Here is a 26,637-nt window from a genome sequence, read left to right as displayed (position 1 = left end):
GAGAGAGAGAGAGAGACAGCAGGGATGCACACACAAAGAGGAATGTGGGAGGACACAAAGGTAAGGCATCCATCTGTGGACCAAGTTGAGAGGTCTCAGAAGAAACCAAACCTGTGGCACTTTGACCTTGGATTTCTAGCCTCTAGATCTTGAGAAAATAAATCTCTGTTGTTTAAGCCACCAATCTGTGGTATTTTGTTATGGCAGCTCTACACAAACTAACTGTCCATCAACAGGTGAGTAAACAAATTGTGATATAGCTAGACAGTGGTATATTATTACAATATTAGAGGCCCAGTGCACAAATTTGTGCACAGTTGGGGTACCTTGGCCTGGCCAGTGATTGATGAGGGCTGATTAGAGCCATCTTACCCAGTCCCTGCTGGGGCCAAAGGGGGCCAGCTGGCCAGAGAGGGACCATTGGAAGGCTCCAGGGAGTGTCTATCCCTCTCACCCAGTCCTGATCAGCTGGACCCCAGCACCAAGCTAATCTAATGGTCAGAGAGTCTGCCCCTGGTAGTCAGTGTGCATTATAGAGACCGGTCAAGGGGTCGACTGAACATTAAGCATATTATGCTTTTATTATATAGGATGAACTAAAAAATGGCTTCAAAATCATTCTGATGAGTGAGAGAAGCCAAGACACAACAAGTACTGACTGTGTGATTCCATTTACATAAAATAATAGGGAAAGCAAATCTGCAGTTGCCTACCAGTTGGGATGGATTGATTGCAAAAAGGCTTGAGGGAATTAAGGAGATGATAGAATGTCCTATAACTTGATTGTAGTGATGATTGTACAAGTGTGTTCATTTGTCATAACTCATCAAATCACACTCTTAAAGTGAGTGCTTTTTATTTCTTATAAATTGTACTTCAATATAATTGACTAAAAATGAAATATAGCAGTACTTTGTCAACAATAAAAACATAGATAGCTATATTAATATATAAAACATACTTCTAAATAAATAGTGTTAGTTATCCAAGTGAATCCTTACACAAATTTAGAATATTTTCTTTAGAAATATATAAATACTAAACTGGTATGAAACTAATGACTGCTCAGAAATAAAGCAAAAATCAAGAAAATCATTCAGAGAAAAACAGACAAATAAGAATAATAGAGGAGGATCTTAAAACATTACTTCCACTAACTAAAAGATGAAAAATACAAACTTAGTAAGGATTTATAAGAATTGAATGACACTATTAACAAATATAATCAGGTATATAAATATATAATGTATACTATTTATATATTACATATACGTATATACGTATACATAATATATATACACATACATACATACATACATACACTCACATAGCTTATAATAAGTGAATACAAATATTCACCATGTCAGTCTTCATAGACACCAAAAATTAATATCACATAAGGTATTTTATCTGATCATAAAACACAACAAAATAAAAAATAGAATAATCATTTTAGGTCCTCTGTTCACTGAAAAGTTTTAAAATAACTTCAGGGATCAAAAATAAATCATAATAGAATTGGGTGATATTGAAAACTGAATGGCAATGACAGAATTACCTCAAAACTGTGGGATATAGCCAAATAAATATTTTGAGATAATATTTAAATTAAGAAAATAAATCTTAAATGCATATAAAAGATAAACATATGTTCAATCATGGAATGTGATCACTTTATTCTAAAATTAATTTAAGGGTTTAATAAGGACAAAATATAGTCACTATATTTTGGGAAACATGAATCCAACCAAATATCAACACTTAACCAAACTATAGAAGCTCTAAGACTGTATTCTTGGGAAGCAGATTGAGAAACTGACCAATGGAGCAGAATGGATGGGGACTTATTTTTATGACAAAGTAGACTTATAATTCAGTGAAAAAAGATTGGCAGATTTATCCACAAAAATATGAAATTATCCCTCTATTTGAAGCTATATACAAAATCAATCTCAAATAACTTAAAGATCTAATTATAAAGGGCAAATTTTCACATACTTTTAGAACATTTTTAAAATGAAATTATAAAAAAACATCTTTCTGCTCTTGGGATAGTAAAGGATTTCCTAAAGAAGACATAAAATCATTAACCACAGGTAAAGCATTGACTAATACCAGCAGCACGGAATTTAAAATTTCTATTTATATTGCAAGCACAGTGAAAAGACAAGCTACAGATAAATGTTAATGTATTTAAAAGGATTATTATCTAGAATAGATTATACCTTTAAATCAATATGAAAAATATAAACAACTAAATAGAAAAGTAGGAGAGTTTAAGAAATTCATTCCAGCAAATCAAGAGAAAACTCATAAAAGAGTAATTCTGAATGGCTAAGAAATATGAAGACTTTCATTTGTAATCAAGAAAACACAAACAAAAAGTATGAAAAAAATTAAATGTCTGATAATATCAAGTACTGATTCATATTTGAGAAAATGATAACTGCATGATTTCTGGTAGAAGAGTAATACTTTAGAGAGTAATCTGACAGCACAAAGTTAAAATTGCACATAGATACAGTTGTTCCACTTTTAGTCATAAACCTACAGAAATAAATATCCAAAGAGAAACAAAAAAGGATGTTGTAGCATTTTATATTAAGAAAATGAAGACATGCCCTGACCAGTTTGGCTCGGTGGATAGAGCGTCAGCCTGCAGACTCAATGGTCCCAGGTTCAATTTCTGTCAAGGGCATGTACCTTGGTTGTGGGCACATCCCCATTAGGGAGTGTGCAGGAGGCCGCTGATCAATGTTTCTCTCTCATCGATGTTTCTAACTCTCTATCTGTCTCCCTTCCACTCTGTAAAAAAATCAATGAAATATATATTTTTTTAAAAAGAAAATCAATAAAATATATATAAAAAAGAAAATGAAGACAATTAAACTTCCTTTAATATAAGAATAATTTTTAAAAAGAAAATATTTATACAATGAATATAGATACAACTGTTTAGATATACACTGTATAAAAATTAATAAATTTCAAAATAATATTGAACAAAAATGCAAGTTGCCAATGGATACCTGTAATATGTAATAACTTACAGTGCACAAAACAACTTTATGAATCACCTGAGGGTGAGAGATATGTAGAAAAATATAAACATATGCAAAAGAGCTATACAACCAGGAATTTTATACATGCCAAACACTAGAGGGGGAAAAGGGGAAAAGATAAGAAGTTGGATCCTGTAATGTTTTGTTTTTTTAAATAGAGACTTGAAGCAATTATGGCAAAATGTTAGCATCCTTAAACCTGTGAGGAGGGATATAAGCATGTCTTTTATATTACTTGTTTTTTGCACTTTTTCATATGTTTGTGATAGCTTCTATTTTTTAAAAAAATGCTAAAGGTTATTCTATTGGTAGTGCAGGTAATAGATTAGAAGAGAACCAGAGTGAATACAAGAACAGTTATCAGGCTACAACTCACAGTATCTATATATATAAAAGGCTAAGCAACCTGCTGACTGGGAGACCGTCTGGTAGCTATGACACGCACTGACCACCCGGGGGCAGACACTCAATGCAGGACCTTTACAGAGTGCCTTCTTGCACTCTGGGACCTCTTGCTGGATGTTGGACTGCCACTTTTGGCCCAATCCCTGCAGGCCAGGCCGAGGGACCCCACCTGCCAGAGAGACCCTGCTTGCTTTGCTGATGCCCTCCAAGCCCCAGCACTGCCCCAGACACAGCCAGCCAGGGAGGTTGGCTCCCGGACATATTTGATCCCTCTCGCTCAGTCCCACCCCTCTGGCCACCTTCAAATTAAATTTCCTTTCAATGTGCACCAATCCATGCACCAGGCCTCTAGTATTTAAATAATTTAAGTGTTTGCTTATATATTTAATTTATGGAAAGTCAAACTACAGTCTTCAAAAGGATGCAAGATTTACTACAAGCACACTTTCCCAAACTCACCTGCTCGACCTCTCTACTGAGGGCATCTACCTTTTCTTTTAATCTGTTCCCCTCTGCCTCAGCAGTGATAAGTTCTAATTTGAGGGCATTATTATCTGCCTCTGCTTGCCGGGCCTTATTTTCCCAGTTTTCAGCATCTTCATTGGCTTTTCGGAGTTGGTCCATCATTTGTTGGTTCTCAGATTCCTGAAAAGCAAATCTTAGGTAGTAGAATTATGGGTACAGCCTCTCCTAACTGCTCTCTATCCTTGTGATTTTCTTACCCATCTGTTTTATTCTTCCCAACATCTCCAGAATAATCTTTCTAAAAAGTAATTCTTCAAATGACTTCTGTTTAAACAAAAGCTTCCTGAAAATGGCATTTAACAAGTCCTTCTTCCCTCTCTGCTATCACCCACCTATACACGCCACTCTACTACAGGACATACTACTCCCCCTAACACCTTTGCTGATGCTGTCCCCACCGCCTGGGGCGCCATTCTGTTTCCTTTCAGTTTTCATCTCTGGCACCTCTGCACCTAGCACACTGCCTGCTGAATGGAGGAGTGAATGAAGAATGCACCTGACAGTTCTTACTAGGCCACCCGTGCTTTGTGCTCTCTGGGGAAAGGGGTGCCTGGATCCATCCAATGGTGCTGTGAAATGAAATCCAGTGAAAGAACTCATCCTAGCATGCTAAAAGCTAAGAGAAACCTGATGTGTGATGTCTGAAAACACAACTCCAGAATCTAAAAGCCCCAATCCTTAATGTGACAGGGTAGGGAGAAGAGGGGGGCTGATTTACACTAATTCAGAGTTAACTATGCTCAATGTTGCTAAGATATTCAGTTATTCATTTTCTGTCCTGTTCCAGATTAGACTTAAATGGATCATTGGGCTAGATCTGCTGACTGACCTGGGTGTTCTTCCCAGTTACAGCGGGACAGAGACTAGGAGAGGTTGAGTAGCCCACTAAGTCCATGCCATTAAGGAGAAGAGGAGTCAGACCTATCTGATTCCAGAGCTCCTGTCCATTCGTGATATTACATGCTGGCTTCTAAAATCAAGAAGTGTGGAAATGCCTGCTTTGTCAGTGTAAGCTCACTGCTCTATTGCCTAAAAACAAAGATTGCAATTTAGGAGTCCTTAACACCAGTGGTTCTCAACCTTTCTAATGCCACGACTCTTTAATACAGTTCCTCATGTTGTGGTGACCCCCAACCATAAAATTATTTTCATTGCTATTTCATAACTGTAATTTTGCTACTGTTAATGAATCGTAATGTAAATATCTGTGTTTTCCGATGGTCTTAGGCTCTACAGCAGTGGTTCTCAACTTTGGGTTAGGACCCACAGGTAGAGAACCACTAGCAGGGTCACCTGAGACCATCAGAAAACATAGATATTTACATTATGATTCATAACAGTAGCAAAATGAGAAACTCTATTAAAGGGTCGTGGCATTAGAAAGGTTGAGAACCACTGCCTTACACTCACTATCTCTCAAGATCCTAAACATGCTCTACATTTGTTTGTGGACTGATCCTCCTTCCTATATAATAAAAGTGATATGAAATGAAATCGACCATCACTTCAACACACAAGAAGGCTGGCCCCATGTGGTCAAAGATGGCTGCCCCATGTGGACACAAGATGGCCAGCAGGGGAGGGCACTTGGGAGGCCTGCAAGGGACTATAGTTGGGGGTGATCAAGCCTACAGGGAGGGCAGTTAGGGGTGACCAGGCTGACAGAGGAGGGAAATTAGGGGCGACCAGGCCTGCAGGGAAGAGCAGTTGGGGGACCAGGCCTGCAGGAGAGGTCAGTTAGGGGTGACCAGGCCTGCAGGGGAGGGCAATTAGGGGCAAAAAGGCTGTCAGGGGAGCAGTTGGGCATCAATCAGGCTGTCAGGGGAGTTGTTAGGGGGTGATCAAGCAGAAGCAGTTAGGGGCAATCAGGAAGGCAGGCAGGCAAGCAGTTGGAGGCAGCAGTCCTGGATTGTGAGAGGGTGGAGGCTGGGCCGAGGGACACCCTCCCCCATGCACAAATTTAATGCACCAGGCCTCTAGTATGAAATAATATGTTAAATAAAATAAACAGATTTTCTTGGGGTGAGTTTCTATTAATGGTTTCAGTGGTATGTAGGTAACAAACACTACACCTATTATAATCCAATTATACTTTTTAATCAACCAAACTACACTATTTTATATAACATTTTACTAAATGGACACATCTAATATCGTTCATCAAGCTTCTGTTTATTCCAGGATTGTCACACATGCCCTGAAATTTACTTTAAGCATCTACGCACCTGGACAAATGGCTACTGGAAGAGAAGTGGCGAGAAGAGCCATCTGCCTTCCGATCCTAAGAAATAAATGGTCCCATAACAGTGTGATCAATTCTGATCTGCTACACAATGTGGAGCCTCTTTTGTCCAAGTTTGCACCTGGAATCTCTACCATTTTCAAATATGAATGAACCAAAGTTGATTCTGGCCCCCTGTCCTTTACCAGTTTGGAAGATTTTACATATCTAGAATGGCTGATAGCACACTAAGAGGGGCATATTCTTGAGTTATCTTTCTGGACATTGGTGATGTTAACTCATCATTGACAACACTAAAATAAGCTGTGCCTTAAAAGAAGACTTCTTTCAGTTTTCCCCTGAGTGTAACTGGTCAGTAACTTTATTGAAAACTCAGGTATCATGAGAAAGGAGGGAAAAATGTATATACGTACTTCAGACTTTAATATATTTTTCAGCTTGTTAACCTCCAAATTAGTATCTTGGACCTTCTGTTTTATATCATTAAGTTCATTATGAGTATCACTCAATTGTTTAGCCAGGGCCTATGAGAAAAAGATAGCTAAAATTGACTAAAAAAATTAAAAAGTTAAAAATGATATATTAATATTTCTAAATCATCATACATTTTTAAATAATTATTACAGTTAATATGCCTAATATATAAAGCTCATATAAAAACAGGGAGAAAGTATGAGTCCAAATTGTAAATGGGCAAAGAACCCAAACAGATAATTCATAAAAAGGAAGCACAAATGGATAATACTTTAAAAAGTTAAAAATTTACTAGTAATCAAAGAAATGCTAATTAAGACAATGAGATACTATTTGCCTATTAGTTAGCAAGTATTTGAAGCTATTTTGTTATGGCAAAGAATGGACATTTCCATGTTACCATTGGAGTAAATGTAATTTTGCAATCAGCAAATGTGTGGTCTGCTAACGAGTGATGTATAAATATGTTGCTTTTTGTTGAAGATGAGAGATGTATAAGTATGTATTCACTATATTTGAAAATGTCCACCTAATTTTAAAAAACTTCATAACCTGTGATTTAACTTGAAATTAAATCTAGCAAAATGTAATGAAAAGTAATGTTCATTAAGGCATTATACGTTATGGCAACAATATTTTATTCACATTGAGTGATGCAGCAAATAATAGTATCTATATAACGATAAGACCACATACAACATTATGCCTCTATAAGAAATGCTTGAAGTAATTTTTAATTATAGAGGAAAATGTCATCAATAGTTAGTGAAAAAATACTAAAAATACTTCATCCCAATTTGTTAAAAATTGGGGTACTACGGTAGGATTCTGTTTTCCACATCTTCTGTGATAGAATTCTTAATTTCTGGTCCAAAGAAGGATCCATCTTTTACCCTTGGGTCCATGACCCAAATGAACTACTCTTGAACATATGAAAATTGTTGTGATACCAATTTTCTTCTAATTGTACAAAATGTTTATAAAAAATTTAAAATGCAGGTAAATGCTTATAATATTCCTACAAAATATTTATAAAATGATTATGCTGGACTCTCTGATAAGTGCTTTCTAGGTATATTCTCACTTACTCTCCATGTTTACAGATGATGAATTGAGATTCGGAGAAGTTAAGTGATATTATCACAGCTAGGCAGGGGGATTCAAACTCTTGTGAGTCTAAACCACTCCTCTCTACTGCCCCCTCATGTAGAAAAATGATTATGTAAAGGGGCATGTGGTTTTATTTCAGCTACATAAAAAGTTCATGTAAAATAATAAATATTTAAAAAATACATTGGAAATCATTACAAAATATTTTTAAAATACACTGAAAACCAGTACAAAATGTGTTTTTTAATCTAGTTTTTCATAAATATAGGTCTTATTTTCCTTTAGCCTATTTGCTGTAGGTACAGAGTACACAAAATTATAAATTCACATATTAGTTTTCATTGCTATTCATTAACTTTTAAAAGTAAAGTTTATTCTAGAATACTTTTATATACACAGAAAAGTTGTGAAAATAGTAAAGAGAGCCCACACATACTCTATATTCAGTTCCCTTTTTTGTTAACATCTTACATGAGGGATACTTATCCCAACTAATGAACCAAAATCAACAAATAATTAACTGAAGTACATATTTTATTCAGATTTCTTGCATTTCTTTATTTACTACTCTTTTTTTTTTTTTTTTTTTTTTTTTTTTGGAAAAAGAGAGAAAAGGGACAGTGGTTGGGGAATATCAACTAGTTGTTTCACTTATTTATGCATTCATTGGTTGATTCTTGTTTGTTCCCTACCAGAGAATTAACCTGTAACCTTGAATTGTCTGGTCAAGACTCTAACCAACTAAACTGCCCAGCCAGGGCCCAGACTTCTTTCATCTTTATATGCTAGCCATTTTTGTTACAGGATTTCATTATTCATTTAATTTTGGAAATAGTATTTTAACTTATCAGGCAATTTTTCATAATTAAAATGTATCTGTATCTATTCATATAAATTTAAAATTTTTAACAGTTAAAATACAGACTTTTATGATGCAAACAAAACATGGAGAGTGATAGTACATGGGGGATATCATTTGGACTGAAGAATTTCCACTTGAGAGGAAAGCTTCCAAATAGAATTATTTTTAATGGTGAAATTAAAATAATGATATTGGAAATGAGAAATGTAGATAAAGTATATTGATGTAGGGAGGAAGTTATTATAAAAGAAATTTTCCCGAAAAGATTTAGTGCTCAAAAGAACCAAAAAATGTGGCATAGTTCATACACTCACACTTAGAATAATAGTCCCTGAAGTAAACCTACTATTTCTTAAAAGTTTCTGAAGCTTTTTCTTCATTTGTTGAGTACTTCTAAGGTTGAATATACATCTATCATATTCCCTGCTCTCTCTCTCCTTAATATTTAACATTTTATGCCTGAGAGTCTCATTTAAAAATTACGTGGCATATTGTGTAATAGAGGGGAAAATGGCTGCTTCCAGAGCCTGAGCTTTTCTACAGAATGAAAGGAGAATCGCGCCTCAGAGGAAACGTGTTTTCTTGGAGAAAAAGAGACTAGGACAAATATACCTGGTTCTCTTGTTTAGCTTTAGAAAACTGTTCTTGGAGATTGTGATTCTCATGAGCCAAGATATCTCTTTCCCTGGCGATTTGAGCCAATTCATCATTTGTTTCATCCAACTGCCTGCGCATCCTGGAAATGTCTTGTTCACACATAATTAGCGCTTCAGTAGACTGTCTATTGCACAAATCAAATAGTATGTCAGAAGAGTCATTTTGCCAAAACAGAAAAACAAATTCTCACATGACAGAAGATGGACAGTTAACATAAAAACATTTGAAGAAGTTTTAAACACATTTAAATTTATATGAATAAATACTGTGAAAATAGTGCATTCCATTTTCTCTGTGTTGCCAACATTTCACTATGGAAAAAGGATGCTGAATACACATAACAGTCTAAATATTACCTAAGTATTTCAAAACTTCTGACATTCAAATATAAGAAAGCTTTCCTCTGACCTCTAGCTGCCATGGCTTAGTTTCATTTGCAGGTTCCTCTTCCTCTGCCCTCTTAAAATGTAAGCGTTCTGAGGGCTCAACTCAGTCTCCTGTTTCTTACTCTCTGCCATCGCTCAGACAAGTACTAGTCATATCCATGGCTCCCACCCCCGTCTATACCCTGAAAACTCTGAAATCATTACCTCCAGCCTTGGCCTCCTCCTTACTCTCCAGACTCTCATATTTAACCGTGTATGAGACAGATATACAAGGTCTCAAAGGCTTTTCCAATTCAGAGGAAAGCCATCGCTTTCCATAGTCTCTACACATCCAGGATTCATCCCTCAAAACCTAGCATTTTCCTATATTTTCTTCCTCTGAAGCACCTCACCCCTGACGACACTTGCCAACCCCAATCTGTCATCATTCTTCAGTGTGGGTAATCTTTCTAACACAACATTCTCTTCAAATTCCTTAATGATTTCTTATTTCCCAAACGATAAAATCTAGACTCATTTGTCTATAAGTCAGGCCTCTGTGTTTAGCCTTTCCTCCCTTCACACCTCCTCTCTCACTTTGGGTTCCAACACTCACCTACTTGCATTCACCAGGCTCCTGAACTTTATGTGGTCTGTGGTTCTCTGCTGTCCTTTCCTTGGCAGACGCCATATCCTCTTTTACTTCCCTACACAGTCTTAGGCCTCCTTCCAACATCAGAAAGGGATCACCCTAAATGTAACACTAAGCCCCCGTTTCTTACAATCTTTGTACCTAACATAGTACCTTGCCCTTAATAAACATGTACTCAAATTCTTGTTGACGAGTGGTTTACCTTGATGCCTGTTCCATCTCAGCAATGATATTCTTCATGCCTGAAATGGTCTTTTCCTTGAAAAGTAATATAAGTATGACATAAAAATTATCTTAAACTGTTATTTCTGTTAAAACTGAATGAACAAAAATCAATTTTCATTTACATTTGGGTTTAAACATTTATGCTCTATTTATCTTTCCTACACGTTAAAATTAAAGCCTAGTATTAGGTCTAGTAATAATTAATGTAGTTTTCTAATACTTTTTTAAATCGAATTTATTTAAACAATACAACAAAATTTAATCAACAATATAGTTGCCGTTGTTTTCTACTACTTGTGCCCAACGCTCAGGAAGCATTTTAATCCCTCTGTTGTAAAATTCTTGTGATTTTGATGCAAAAAATTCGGTCAATGCATTTTTGAGGCATTCTTCATTATTAAATTTTTTTCCAAGAAGAAAGTTTTGCAAAGAACGAAACAAATGGTAATCGGAAGGGGCAATATCAGGAGAATATGCAGGTTGAGGGAGAACTTCCCATTCCAACTGGCGCAGTTTTTCAGCAGTGATTCTTGCAGTCTGCGGTCGTGCGTTATAGTGGTGAAGAATTACGCCCTTCCGATTAATCAGCGCGGGTTCTTTTTCTCTTAAAGCTTGGGCTAACCTTTCCAATTGGGCACTATACACTGCACTTGTAATGGTTTGGGTAGATGGTAAAAGTTCATAATGAAGAATTCCTTTAAAATTCCACCAAACACACAACATCACTTTTTTCGCATGCAAGTCAGGTTTTGGCGTGGGCTGCGGAGCCTCATTTTTGTCCAACCATTGAGGCCGCCTTTTCAAATTAACATACAGCACCCATTCCTCATCTCCGGTAACAATTTGCTCTAAAAACGGCAAACGGTTTTGACCAGAGAGGAGCGAACTGCAAATTGTGACTCTTTGATTATGGTTGTTGTCGGTCAACTCATGAGGAACCCATTTTCCAAACTTTTGGACTTTGCCAAGTGCACGCAATTGATTGGAAATTGTTTTTTGTGAACAATTTAAAGTTGTCGCAAGCTCTTGTTGGGTAATTTGAGGATTTTGCACCAAAAGAGCTTGAAGAGCTTCTTGATCAAAATTGGACACACAGCCTCGACCACTCTTGTCATCTAACGAAAAATTTCCCTTGCGAAATTTCTCAAACCAACGCTGGCATTTTCTGGCGCTAACTGCATCTTGACCAAGAGCACTACAGATGTTTTTTGCAGCCTCACTTGCTTTTCTTCCTAATTGGAACTCGTAAAGCATGCAGTGCCGAATATGCTCTTCATCCGCCATCTTCTTAGCCCTAGTTTTGCAACAAAAACCAAACCAAACGCAAACTTTTTCAAGCAAAACTTGTTAATTGCACTTCACACGTTCTGTAGATACCACGTGTTTGAAGGTTATGTCAATACAAGTCAACGCCAAGCAAGATTTTAAACAAATGTTTAAAAACGACATTAATTATTACTAGACCCGATATATCAATGCCAATATTTGTACTAGACAAAAACAATCAATTATGTTCATTAAGACTACACTTGGGTGTATTGATATGAGATCAATGTGTCAAATGCTCTGTTAGGCTTTGTGCTGTCCCCCAACAACAGAGCCTCCAGAGGGCTCTGTACCTGGAGGCAGACCAGTTGTTTGCACCAGGGCGTTCTCCATGGGGAGTAGACGGATTCACTTCCTCAGGACACGTTATAAAACCCAGGAAAGTGAATATTAAAAATAACTTTAGCCCTACCCAGGTTGCTCAGTGGATAGAGCATTAGCCTTCGGACTGAAGGGTCAAAGGTACATGCCTAGGTGTGGGCTCCATCTCCAGTGTGAGGAGTGCAGGAGGCAACCAATCAATGATTCTCTCTCATCATTGATGTTTCTATCTCTCTTTCACTCTCCCTTCCTCTCTGAAATATATATATATATATATATATATATATATATATATATATTTTTTTTTTTTTTAATAACTTGAAGTATATTATTTATATTATACTTAAATTTCTTAAAAGTCATCAATAACATCTTCCAAAAGCTGTTAAAATGGAGTTACTTATAAAAGTATATTTTTAGTTAGGTGTCAATTAAATAAGGAGGTAAATATTAGACCTAGAGTAAAAAGTGAATAAAATAAACTACTGATATTCTTCTCCCTTTTCAAGGGTGTGGTGAGGGAGATTCAGGAGTCAGTCAAAGCTGAAATAGGTGTGCTTATCTTCATGCCATCAATACTATTCCCACACTTCCTCCTTTGAAAATGCTTGTTGATGGTGAAATGGTTAAAGATACTATTCACAGACACTTTGGCTAACATTAGTCCTGTTCTTTCACTAAATAACTACCATGTTTTCCTGAAAATAAGACATCCTCCAAAAATAAGACCTAGCGCATGGAAAGATAAGACATCCCCTGAAAATAAGACCTAGTGCAACTTTGGGAGAAAAAATTAATATAAGACACTGTCTTATTTTTGGGGAAATGGTAGATTTCACTTTGTCCTTTGAAGTTGGAAATTCTAAGTAATCAAGGCATCAAGTTGAAAACCTAAACCAATATTTCCAACCAGTTCAGTTCCTGTTCATCAGGATGGTTTAGTCGTGTGTGCATGTGCATGGTATATGTCATCTCCATTTATTCATGTGTCCCTCTCCAGAATGTTTCTTTTAAATAAGAATTTAATTATAATGCTTTGTTTACATGCTTTCATTGATTCACTGTATCGATGATGATATTCTACACTCAACATTACATTTTTAAATTTGTTGCTTACCTATCCATCTCATTTTTTTTGCCACCTACCCTACCCCATGCTTACCTCTCTGCACTCTATGCTCTGGCATTATAAACTATCAAGAAACCCTGTGACACTCTCTGGTGAATGCCACTGGGCTCTCCTAAGTTGCTCTACCCATCTGGGTTCCCTTTCTCTAATAGATATCTGTCTGTCTGAATCACCCTTCCTCTCACTTAGCCTTTCTCTAAGTCTCTTCCTGGCTGGTTCCTAGTCAATTTTCAGGGCAGTCCAGGTTCTATCATCTCCTGGAAAGCTTTCTAGATCTTCTCCTCTCCTAATTCAACCCACAGTTAAGTCAACTGTGCGTCTGCCAGACTGCACATTGTGCATACACAGCACATTCTATCATAAAGTACCTTTACTTATCTGTTTCCCAATTATACTGCAGGCTTTGGAAGGCGTGTTCACTCCTCCTTACTTCTAACATAATATACCTGGTACTTGTCAATAAATGTTTGTTTTATGGGTGAATAGATAAATGAATGAATTGGTTCCCTTAGAGAGAGACAAGGCCTTATTTCAATGATGCTGCTTTGCTTATGACATCTGTGTGAAATAGTTTTGGAACTGCCTTCAGAACCACTTTACAAGCAAAAAAAAAAAAAAAAAAAGAGGGTATGAATATTTTCCTGCCATTTTGGCTACAGCTTTTATATTGTTGTTTGAACAGTAAAAAATGAGGAAGGGAGATTATCACCCAGCTTTACTTACCAACTCCATATGGTCTAGTCTCAATGGCTAAGCATGATGTAAAAACCTGAATCTAGTTCTGAACACAATTACAAAGGCAATTTTAATGGAATAAACATATTGCCTCCCACAGTGGCTTCCTGGAGATATAAGTTCTGGTATGCTTTTAAAAAGAAATCAATCTCACTGCTTTCTTTTTCATTTGAATATTGGATATTTGAATTAGTTGTCAGCATGTTAACTGCACAGTGATGAGAGAAAGAACACATTTTTAAGACTATACTGAAATATTTCAAAATCACATTTTAAAGTTTCAGCTCTCTAGAAAAAAATTTGAGAGAATCCTATTATTTTATTCAGCTTCCAGTGCAAACACTTCTTTTAAACCACAGTTTTCAGAACATACTTTCATTGCCAAACTCTCTCCAAGGGATGCGATATTCTCAGACTTTTTATCCAAGCATGCTTGCAGGCATTCCTTTTCTTTAACCAGATCATTGAGAGTTGCACCAAGGATGCTGATTTCTTCTCGCTGGGCAATACTTTGCCTTGTAAAATTATCTAAATATGTAACATAAAGGCATTTTTAGTCAAGATAAATTTTTCCATTTCAAGTGTATTGAAATACTTTTCAAAGTAATTTTTCCTATATTACATTCAATGCCTAAAATTAAGTATAGTATCCCAAATAAAAGCATGGCTTTTGTTGTTAGTGATTAAAAACTAAGATGAATCATGAAATTCTAAATGACTCATAAATGTAAAAGAATAACACATTTTGGGGGGGGGGGTAGACTGTAGGTGGATGAAGTTGGGTGGAATAATGAAACCACCATTATCCCCTTCCCTAATTTTCCCTCTCTCTAAACTAGAATCATTGTTGCATATAAGTTGGTAACAGATTTTAATAAAATATTTAATTAAATCATGTTCAGAGACAAATGTCTTCTACTACTCTGATCTCTCTAAATTTTTCCTAAAAATTCCTAGGGAAAAAAAAAACCATCCCAGGACGTCTGAGTTGATTGTGAAAACACTGACAAGCCAATGTCAATGCTGAAGGCCTAATGGCTGCTATATTCCCAAACTGTGGTCTCAGCCAGCACCATCAGCATCACCTGGGAACCCCAGCCTACTGAATTAGAAACCCTGACGGGGCAGAGCAATTATGTCTTAACAAGCAGCCCTCCCATGTGACTCTAATGCACAACAGCTTGAGAACCGCCTGAGCAAACTGGAAAAGACACACATGCCTTGGCCATCTGCTACCCCAGGAGCTGGCCCCAGTGGTCTGCACTAGCCCTCCAGCAGATTCTGACCACACCCAGTCTGAGAACCTCTGGTCTAGGGCTTTACTAGGGAAGCTCTGCTAGAGTTGGTAGCCAAACTTCTTAACAGACTTCTATTCTCTCCTGTCTCTACTTTCTCACTGCCCAGTCATTCCTCAACTATTTCATTTTCCACATCCAACACTCTATCCAAACTTGGTCATTGTTTCCCAAACCTTCAAAGTACTAAATCCAATCAACATTTCTTCATCTTAATCTTACTTAGGTTCTTGAAAGTATCTGATATTTGATTCTACCCTCCTTCTTAAAACATTTTGCTCGCTTGCCTCCTCAAAAAATAAGACAAAACAAAACAAAACAAACAACAACAAAAATACCTCACTTATAGGTTTTCTTCCTAATTCTTTGGTTTCTTAGTCCTGGATCCTCTTCTCCTCATTCTCTATATTTTCTCTAGGCGATTTCATGGTTTTAATATCATTTATATGCCAATATGTCTCAAATGTATATCTTTAGCTTAGGTTTTAACTTCTGAGGTAAAAACTTATCTATTTAACAGTTTACCTTACATTTTTACTTGCACTTACAATATTCAAAATGAGTTCTTCAATATGTCCTTTAATATTTACCTTTTAGTATTTCCCATCTCAATATAAAGCACCTAAATGACTCATAAATGTAAAAGTATAATTAACACATTTTTGTGGGGCAGACTATAGGTGGATGAAGTTGGGTGGAATAATGAAACCACCATTACCCCCTTCCCCAATTTTCCCTCTCTCTAAACTAGAATCATTGTTGCATATAAGTTGGTAACAGATCTTAATAAAATATTCAATTAAGTAAACATTCAATTGTAGTTCAAAACTCTATTACAGCTAATGTTAACAATATTCCCTCTGTTTAAAAATGAGCTCTGCTCTACTCCTAATCAAAATTTTACTTTACAGCCCTGCCTCAGTGGATAGTGTTGGCCTGCAGACTCAAGGGTCCTAGGTTTGATTCCAGTCAAGGGCATGTACTTTAGTTGCAGGCACATCCCCAGTAGGGGCTGTTCAGGAGGCAGCCTATTAATGTTTCTCTCTCATTGATGTTTCTCTCTCTCCCTCTCTCTTCCAATATGTAAAAAATCAATAAAATATCCTATATAATAAATAGATAATATGCAAATTGACCATCACTCCAACACATAAAATGGCTGCCCCCATGAAGTCAAAGATGGCCACCAAAAGATGACCAGCAGAGGAAGGCAATTGGGAGAGACCAGGCCTGCAGGGAAGGGCAGTTGGGGGGAATACAGACCAGCAGAGGGGGCAGTGAGGGGTAATCAGGCCAGCAAGGGAGCAGTTAGACATCGATCAGGCTGGCAGGGGAGTGGTTAGGGGGTGATCAGGCTTGCAGGCAAAAGTAGTTAGGGGCAATCAGGCAGGCAGGCGAGCGAGCGGTTGGAGGCCAGCAGTCCTGGACTGTGAGAGGGGTGTCTGACTGCCCAGAGGGATCAGGCCTAAATGAGCAGTAGTACATCCCTCAAGGGGTTCCACATTGGAGAGGGTGCAGGCTGGGCTGAGGGACCGCACCCCCCAATGCATGAATTTTGTGTAACAGGCCTCTAGTATAAAATAAAATAGAAGTTTTACCTTACAGTTTAAAAATGAGTAAATTATGACCATATTTTCATAGAGATCACTGGCAACTAACATAAATAGGAGACTTTATAAAAATAATTTTCTCTATAAATCCAAGAAATATCATAGATATAGCCAAATATATGAACACTTTCTAATGATAGTAATATATATGTGAACTTCATTTCATTACAATAGCTTAATATCACATAAAAATTTGTAATTACTTCACTGAAAAATCTGAAGCCATGTCTAAGTATTTATGGTCCTAGATCTAAGTAAAAAGTTTACTATCAAAAGAAAAACATATTTCCATGATCGGAATCATAAACTTTTAATTGAAGGGCCCATCTCCAAGTTTATCTTGTTATAACTGAGAGAAGAAAGCTTTTTTCTAGCAGATGTAAAGAAAGTAGTATCAGGAAAAAAATAACTCACCAATTTTTTCATCCAAGCACATAATTTTCTCCTGAGTAAGCTGAAGTTCATATTTTTTCTTAGCAAGGTGCCGCTGAGTATCAGAAAGGTCTTTTTCTGTATTTTCATATAAAACTCTGTAAACATTTTATTATCAACCTCTTAGTGTATTTAAATCTAAAAACTTAAAGAACACTAATAAACATTTTTCTTTTTAGTATCTTCCTAAAGCCACATTATAGGAAGTTTAAAGAATAAAGGGTAAAAAGGGATCCTCAATCCACCACTCCAATATAAGCTACTATTAGCATTTTGGTGTTCATTATTCAATGTTTTTCCATATTTTTCATATCCAGTGTTATAATATTTTAAAGTTACCATACTATAAATTTAAAAAATTGAATCCAATTTTTTCACCTACACATAATCTTTAATAATTTTCTGTCTATAACACAGTCCTCCAAATCATCGTTTTTTGCTTAAAAAAATTATATGAGCTATAGCCATTTACTTTTAGGTAAATATAAACATTTACTTCAGTATTTTATTACTATTAGGCATTTAGATTCATTTCAGTTTGTCACTATTATAAATAAGTCTATACTGAACAGCATTTCATTCATTCCACATTTATTAAGTGTCTGATATATATCAGGAACTAGATGTTTAGGAACCTATAGCAAACTTGGTGGGCACCAGTCTTGCCCTCATTAAATTTAGTCAATAAAGAAATAAACAAAATATATAATTTATATAAAGAAGGATCCTACAATATAAAGAAGCATCCTTTTATATGTATAGCTAAACTTGTAAGAATTTGTAAGGGAAGCCCCCTGGAGCCAAATTAGAACCATAAGACTATGAACTGATGTTATGCTAGATATGACTGGAGTTTTCCTGTCTCAATAAGGAGAAATATAGGGGGCAATCTGGGGGTGGGGGGGTAGCAATTGAGTCTGTGCCAGTGACTGGTGTCCTAGCCCACATTCTGGTTAGCCTATAATTAAGTCACTGCCCCTTCCTTAGGCGATAATCTATTTTCCTAAATGCTCCCAGTTTACAAGGGCCACAAACGAAGAATTTAACAGCTTAGCCAGAGGGGAGGTCACTAGCACCACCCAGGCCAGGCCTTCAGCTGTAATCTTACTTCCAAATTCTAACTTACTAGGTAGGGCTGCAAAAGCCTGAAAGTAAGGAAACAAAGAATTTAGGAATATATATATATATATATATATATATATATATATAGTAATCTCATTGTATCAATTGTTCAGGCTTTGGATCTTGGAATAGCCTGAGCCAGCATCTCTGCTTTAAATAAGGGTTTTTCCTGCATGTCCAAGCACTTGTAGTGTATTCCCAGTGGCCTGGTAAATTCTGCAACATAATTTTGTTCCCTGACCAAGAAACACACAGCCAAGTTGCCCCTTTGAGGCACCGCTGCACAAGACCAGCGGGTGGGCCCACTCAACTGAGCCCCTGATGATGGGGAGGTGCGTCTCCAGTGACTTACTGGGTCCCAGTCCTCATCGGGCCTGAGTGACCTGGACCCCCACTCGAGACCCAGTGTACTCCACGGAGGACAGGAAAGCCCTTTCTGGAACCAGACATCTGACCAGTGAGTTTCCCCCAGGGGACCAGTTCAAGTTCAGGCTTGTCATTCGGGACAGAAGAAGTGGCTGATCACCACTTACCCAAAATATTTGCCTCAATTCAAGGACTTTCCGTGGGTGGAACTCAAAGCTTGGACTGACTGGTTTGTGAACGTGAATGTAAGAATCTGCATGAAATGAGTTACCTTGTGTTAACTGGGGGGGTTTACATGGTTTAACTTCAAACATGGGAAGTAGTTTCTCTAAACCCATTATCTTAGAATGTATGCTAAAGAATTTTAAGAAGGGCCCAGATCGATCCTGCAATGCAGATTCCTTTCTGTGAAATCAGGGGCCCCAGCTTATGGCAGAGGTTAGGAAATAAATTCCTGGCCTAGGAGATACAGTCTCCCAAAATAGTCTATTGGGGAGAATGCTGAGATTCTGGGGAAAGGTAGTTCCTGAACCAGGGACAGAAGACATTGCTCTTGATATGAACTTTTAGTGTTTGTTGATATTTTATCTCTCTTTGTTGTTTGTTTAAAGATGGGGCAAGTCCGGTTTGGGGGAAGCCCAGTTGTATGTGGTGAGGCTGAACACGTGACAGAGATTGAAGAATGTCCCAGCAGCTGTCAAAAATCCTTATTCTTGGTGAGACCCCTGTATATCTACAATGTAATTTTGGCTTTCTAATTTTTAGGGACTTTAGTTTGCTCTTCCCTCGTTTATGAATATAGGGAACTCTCTGTGTAGGCTTTGTGCCACTCAGAACCAAAGGTCATTATGCTGTGCTGCATTAAAGTTTTAAGATTCTAATTTGAAAGTGTAAAATTTGTGAAGGCTGCATATATGTTAACCCAAGGAAGTTTAAACAAAAGCCAGACCAATAGGTAATTTTGTGCCTGCCTGTGACGTCACAAATCTGCCCAGGCTGGCTGAAATGGAACTTAGGGGAGGTCACTATGAGGACGTCACAGCTTTACCACTTCTGCACCCTTGGGGGAAAGGCAGCAAAGGATTGGGAGGGCAGTAGGTGTGTCTTCCCAGCGTTTTCTCTATAACATTCAAAGTATATTCTGTACTTCTGTAGCATTATTAGAATATAACATTAGCCATGTTAAAAAAGATTAATTACTAGAATATAACATTAGCCATATTTTTAAAGATTAATTCTGTGGTCAAGACCAAATTTTTAATGTTAAAATCAGTTTAAGTTTTGATAATCTTTAAATTGGGTATTTATGTGACAGATAACTTTGTGACATCTAAAGGGCCCTGAGATGACACAAAGATCTACTCTCTTTCCCTAAAAAGAAATATTTTTGAACTAAATTAGACCAATACAATATACTTTAAATTACATAAGGAAATAAGCTCTGCAGGCTGGGTTGGGCAACAAGTTTAATGCTTTCATGATAATGGGCAGTTCTCGAATGAGGATGTACCACATTTCATGGATGATTCCCAGGTCCTGGGGGCATGACTCCTGGGCAGATTAGTACGTCCTTTCTTTGAACAGAAAGGGCAATCATGTTTAACAGCATAAATAATGTTTCCCATAACTGTAATTGGTTCCCAATGTTCTGTTTTTCCCCAACACTGGGAGGAACAGATCTGTAGAAGTACCCTCTGGCTCAAAGCAGGGCCACTCCTGGTTTTATAAGGAAAATAAAATACAATGGTATTTTCACACTGAGTTACTCCCTGTTACAAAACTGGTCAAGAAAATGCTTTTGGTAATAATTGGGTTTAAAATTTCCAAGTTGTTAAGATATAATAAATAGATGTAACTAAAACGAAGGATTTGTGATAAAGCTTTTCAGTAATTATAAATATGTTAATAATAAAAGTCCAGTCACTCAATAGATTGACTGTGCTCTCTGTTGGAGGAAGGGGCCAGTCATCCTTCTCCCTGTAAAAGCAGAGAAGCCTAAAAGAGAACATGGGCACACAGAGAAATGAGATCCCTTGTCCTGCCTTCTCTTCCCTATTTGACGAGGAGACAATCTGAGGGAACAGCCAAGACGGTGATTTACAATCCCAGCCTCTCCCTCATCCAAGGCCTCTGTGCCACCTAAACCAGCTTTTCTGGTTGTAAAAGGAGTTGGAGCAGTGGGAAAAAAGAGTTAAAACCTCTCCTGGAAGACCCATGTGGCTTAGATGACCAGCTGGGCCCATTTTTGGGCCCACAAGTATATACGTAGACCCAAGTTAATGTCTATGTTGGGAATACTATTCTCAGGAAAAGAAGGGGGAGTTAGTTGAGGGCTGGCTATGGCTATCTGGGACAGGGAGCACCTGGCTGACCCTGGTGTGCTTCAGTAAATATAAAATTTCAAACCTGGGAGCTCCAGTGGGACCTTAACAAGACCCATAGGGACACATGAGAGACCTCTCAGGGGACTAATAATTAAAGGGGTTGAGGAAGCAGCTCCCTGGTATCAGAACCTCAATAAAGTCTTCCATATTCAGCAAGGCAAAGAAGAAGGGCCTTCCAAATTTTATTTAGACTAAAAGATCAAATGGGAAAGTACTCTAGGCCAGACCCCTGTTGGGCCAAGATATATTCCTCCTCATTCCCTCCTCTTGGTCCTCAAGCTGATTTTCAGCTTTTTAGATTCAATTGAAGACTCAAAGCTAGGGAGTAGGGCGTTCAGCAGCTGGAGCCTTTTTCATCTTCATCACCCAACAGATTTGTAATGGCAGTCTAGAGATCTGGTCTGCAGTAACATCGGGGGCTTCAGGACTTACTGATTATTAATTATTCTAAAACCTGTTGGCTCTCTTAGAAAAAGGAATAGAGAATCTACACAGGTTTCTTCATTTCTGCCTTCAGAGCTATTGGCGTAGTGAGAAGCGTATCTCATGATCCCATCTCTCCTCCAGTTGGCCCATTGTCCTTGCTCTGCTCATGTCTGTCTAACTGCCTAACACATCTCCTCAAGTATCTTGGCTCTGAATTATTTCAGGGAAAGTGGGCATCAGTGGGCTCCTCTAACTGCTGCCATGCTGAGGAGGGGCAAAGTTTTCTTTCAGAGCCAAGAGATCCTTGCTCTCTGTCAGAGGGACGATGAGGCCTGAGCATAGAAGGAGGTGGCTTGTGACCTGATGGAGACAAACTGTGCTATAAAATTTAGTATTATTGAGCAATTAGGACAGCAAGAGTTACAATAAATAGTCTGGTGGAAGGGGGAAAAAAAACACATTTCAGTTCTAATTTCTTATTGAAATAGATTTTTTTCTCAAAATCACTCATAATTTTACTAAATAGACAAATTAAGACCAATGTATCTATTGCTTTGAATTTGGCCTGATTGTTTGCATAAACAGAACAAGAATAGTTACTGACTGCCTTGGCCAGAATTCCATGATTGAATCCAATGTGCCCTTCGGGCAGAGAAGCCATGCCATCCAGTGGCTGTTAGGCCTGCCTGCAATATCTGCTGGGTTAGGTAAATTCCTCACCAAGATCTGTACTTGCAGCTGCTCTGCCCGTGCCCATGCCCTAGGCTTCAAGGCCCATCTCAGCAGTCCTTCTACTCCTCACGGCCTAGAGTGCATTTGCGTTCCGCAGGGACGCAGAAGCACCCTTGCTACCCCAGCTTCCACTCTGACCAACCAGCAATGGCAGGTTATGGGCCTGATGCTCCAGCACCAGCCATTTTCAGGGCTACCAAATTCCACTTCTTCACTGCTGGTATTGGAAAGCAATTGACCTTGTATATTAACCTTGCATCCTACAACCTTGTTATTACTGCTTATTAGCTCCATATTTTTGTGGTCAATTCTTTTAGATTTTCTACATAGAATATCATATTACCTAGAACAGATTGTAATATTGAAATCTCTTTTAGGCTGAAGTACTCAAACTCAAATTAAACCTGTCTGGAAATCACTGAAACCAGAGACCCAAACTAACTTTTTATTAACAGATAACTCTGTAAGTCATTCAACTATATGGAGAATTTTAACTTCTTGGCCTTGAGATGTTTGATGCACAGATGCAGAAACATGAACTTTTTTTTGTTTTGTTTTTGTTTATAATCTGCTTCTAGTAAGTATTCTCAAAACATGCCAGCTTTTCACAAGTATTAATTTATCTGACATGAAAATTCAAACAGAAAAATTCTGCTACTAAAATACTACACCTATTTACAAAGTTTATATAAGCAGTATTGAAACACAAATAATGAATACTGGCTTTGAAACCCTGGGGATTTTATTATTAGCAGTGAAACCCAAACTGCAATGGATGCATTTCATTTTGTCTGATTTGGCCTGGAACATGCACTCTATTTAGAATATTGAAATCTAGACATGTGTTGAACTGTTCTCAAGACTCAACTTTTAATAAGTAGAGTTTACAAGTAGAATAAAATTAGCCATTTTCTCATCAATCGACAAAAAAGAGAACAATATTTTATTATATTGAATGTATTAATAGTTGGATTTTACAGCTCCTAAGTAGGTTATTTGCAATACTTTGTCTTTTTTATATGTAAATAGGAAAACTATGATAAATGTGAGTGCATTATAAAGTATAAGCTACTGATATTTGAAAAATAAATTTGGAGCTTACTTCTCAGAAGAAAGAATGAATGTCAGAAGATAGTGGCAGAGTATTATCCAAATGTTAAAATAAAAATAATTCCCAACTTTTAGCATTCTCTACCTACCAAAATATCCCTTAATATCAGCAAGGTTGTAACAGAAGTGGTAGAAAACCTCAGCTTCACATACATTTTGAAGATAGGATCAACTAGATAAGATATGTGTGTATAAAAATATAGGTTTTAGGCCAACAGCTAAATGAACAGAGAAAATTTTATGGCCTTAAATATACATATGAGAAAAAAAGAAAACCTGAAAAGTAATACTGTATTAATCTGAAGAGAAATAAAAGGAAATAATAAAAAACAAAAGTTAATAATAAAACAAACAAAAGGGAGAATCACCAAAGCAAAACGTTAGTCCTTTGAAAAGACTATTTAAAACAACAGACTAGAAAGAGGAAATCACTACAGATTCTGTGGACATTAGAATGGTAAAGGATAATGTCACATAAAAAACATATTTTCTAATTTTCAGAATATGAAGACATGCCTCAAAAAATACACTGAATGGCATAAGAAGAAATTTCTAAATGCTCCTTTATCCATCTGATCTAATAAAAGAATATATGCAAATTGACCATACCTCCAATACACCCACAAGCCACAAACACCAGCCACACCCACCAATCAGAGTGAGTATACAAATTAATCCCAACTAAGATGGCTACAACCACAGAGAGCAGGAGGGAGGCTTGGGTTTCCCAGGCAACAGAGGAAGCCAAGCTTTCCGCCTGCCCTTGGGCCTAAGCTTCCACTCAAGACTACAAAGTTTCAATTATAGAAGGTAAACAAATCCAAACAGAAAAGGCGAGCATGAGGCATGAGCAAGCAGGAGGCATGGCTCCACTCCAGGCTACAAAGTTTCAATTGTAGAAGGTAAATAAATTCCAGATACCAAGGCCTCTGCTTGGGTCGCTGGTGGGTGTGAACAGCCTGCAAACCACCACAGGCCCCTCTCTCAGGCTGCCCTACGCCCCAAGAAAACCCCACCCTGATCCAGGACACCCTTCAGGACAAACCAGCTGGCCCCCACCCATGCACCAGGCCTCTTATCCTATCTAATAAAAGTAATATGCAGATTGACCATTACTCCAACACACAATATGGCTGCCTTCATGTGGTCAAAGATCCTATCCCTATGTGGACACAAGATGGCCAACAGGGGAGGGCAGTTGGGAGGGACCAGGCCTGCAAGGGAGGGTAGTTGGGGGTGATCAACCCTGCAGAAGAGGGAAGTTGGGGAGATCAAACCTTCAGGGGAGGACAGTTAGGGGCAAAGAGGCTAGCAGGGGAGCAGTTAGACATCAATGAGGCTGGCATGGGAGTGGTTAGGGGGTGATCAGGCTGGCAGGCAGAAGCGGTTATGGGCAATCAGGAAGGCAGGCAGGCAAGCAGTTGGGAGCCAGCAGTCCTGGATTGTGAGAGGGCAGTTGGACATCCCTCTTTGGGACCCAGATTGGAGAGGGTGCAGGCTGGGCTGAGGGACACTACCATCCCCTCTCCCCGGGCATGAATTTCATGCACTGGGCATCTAGTTAATTAAATAAAATTTTCTCTCAAAGAGAAAGTTCAGACTCAAATGGCTTCACTGCTAAATACTAAAACGCCAATATTATATAGATTGTTCCAGGTATTGAAAGAAAACAAAATGAATTGGAAATATTATCATAAGGTTTACACTACTTTATAGCAAATTCTCATTTTTAAAAACCCCAATAAGGCAAATTGTTGGCCAATCTCAATTATAAAAATAGATGTGGATATCTTAAACAAAATATTAGTTAATTGAGACTAGAAATATATAAAAATCATAATATAATATACCCTGATTTGACAAAGGACATCATTCCTAAAAAAAAAAAATAGTAATAATAATAATAATAATACAAAAATATACTAAAAAAAACTCCCATTAATTTAGGACTAGAACAAAACTTATTCAACTTGATAGAAGTCACCTATGAAAGATGACAGATGTACAGCTAATATCATGTATTACTGAGAGTTTGAAAGCTTCCCTCTTGGACGTGAAAATACTCAAGAATGTGCACTTCATTTCCATTCAACGATGTACTTGATATTCTAGCCAGCACAACAGGCAAGAAAAGAACAAAAAACATGCAGAATGAACAAGTAAAATTGTTTTATTTACAGATGATCTAACTCAGTATGCAGAAAACAAAATGTAATCTACAAAAAGGCCACTAGAACTAACATGTAAATTTAGCAAGGTTGTAGAATACCAGATAGATATATAAAAATTGTAAAACTTCTGGTCTCAGCTCTGACATGTAAAAAACTTAAAAGACATCATTCCCATAGTTTCAACAAGAAAAAGATGACTAAACTGAAAATCAAAGACTTTTTGTGAAAACATCAGAATAGTGAGGTACAGAGTGAGTTGGTCCCCTAAGATATGAGAAGAAAGGCAAATCCAGAGAGTCACAACTAATGTATGCTTACCTGGAACAGAAGCCACTGAAATCACAAATGATTAAAGCATTTAAATGACAATGTTCATACATTGATGGAAACTGAGTGTGCATTAACATGAGAGTGAGAAGATTGTAGAGGCCACATTCTTAGAATGGCCCCATATTTACCTTCAGGAACTACACTTGATTCTTATAGTGAAGAACTGAAAAAGGATTTCTTGTGTCTCTGATAGAAAATAAGTATTTATTGTAAAATATGCCCAGAACATCCCCCATAATAAGGCTTACTCTTCAAGTGAAAAAACTTTACCAGAGTTATTCCCACCTGGGAAAGGGTATTCCTTCCACTCTACCACCTCTAGCCTTCCCGTTTCACATAAGTAGTTGCAAAACAAACAAACAAACAAACAAAGTTATATCATTGAAAAACACAGGAAATATCAGAGTCCAGAGATACTGATGCACTAAAAGACTGTGATTTAAAGTACATGACAATAGAACAGTAGAGGCTTGGTGCACAAAATTTGTAAATGGGTAGGGTCCCTAAGTCTGGCCAGCAATCAGGGCCCATCAGGTTCCCTGCCTCCCTGCCTTCCTCCTTCCCTCACC

At 37.5% G+C, this 26,637-nt stretch overlaps 2 protein-coding genes across 3 annotated transcripts in view; both read right to left on the bottom strand.

Moving 5' to 3' along the window:
* Nucleotides 1-26,637, bottom strand: part of LOC118727941 (testis-specific gene 10 protein) — a 92,141-nt gene that overhangs the window by 19,473 nt on the left and 46,031 nt on the right. For both annotated transcript variants that reach the window (XM_036454002.2, XM_045587247.1), the window contains 6 exons: nt 17,410-17,525; nt 14,464-14,618; nt 10,557-10,612; nt 9,293-9,461; nt 6,648-6,758; nt 3,927-4,112 (listed from right to left, as the gene is read on the bottom strand). In XM_036454002.2, the coding sequence (XP_036309895.1) occupies nt 3,927-4,112; nt 6,648-6,758; nt 9,293-9,461; nt 10,557-10,612; nt 14,464-14,618; nt 17,410-17,525 (793 nt within the window). The remainder of the gene's footprint in view (nt 1-3,926; nt 4,113-6,647; nt 6,759-9,292; nt 9,462-10,556; nt 10,613-14,463; nt 14,619-17,409; nt 17,526-26,637) is intronic.
* The window catches only part of LOC118727939 (testis-specific gene 10 protein), a 222,030-nt gene that overhangs the window by 149,379 nt on the left and 46,014 nt on the right, over nt 1-26,637 (bottom strand). The gene's annotated exons all lie outside the window — the stretch shown is intronic.

The sequence above is a fragment of the Pipistrellus kuhlii genome, unplaced genomic scaffold (genome assembly GCF_014108245.1).
Source record: "Pipistrellus kuhlii isolate mPipKuh1 unplaced genomic scaffold, mPipKuh1.p scaffold_m20_p_27, whole genome shotgun sequence".
NCBI classification, from domain to species: domain Eukaryota; kingdom Metazoa; phylum Chordata; class Mammalia; order Chiroptera; family Vespertilionidae; genus Pipistrellus; species Pipistrellus kuhlii.
The sequence above is the reverse complement of the archived record's forward strand: the minus strand, read 5'-3'. Positions and strand labels throughout refer to the sequence as shown.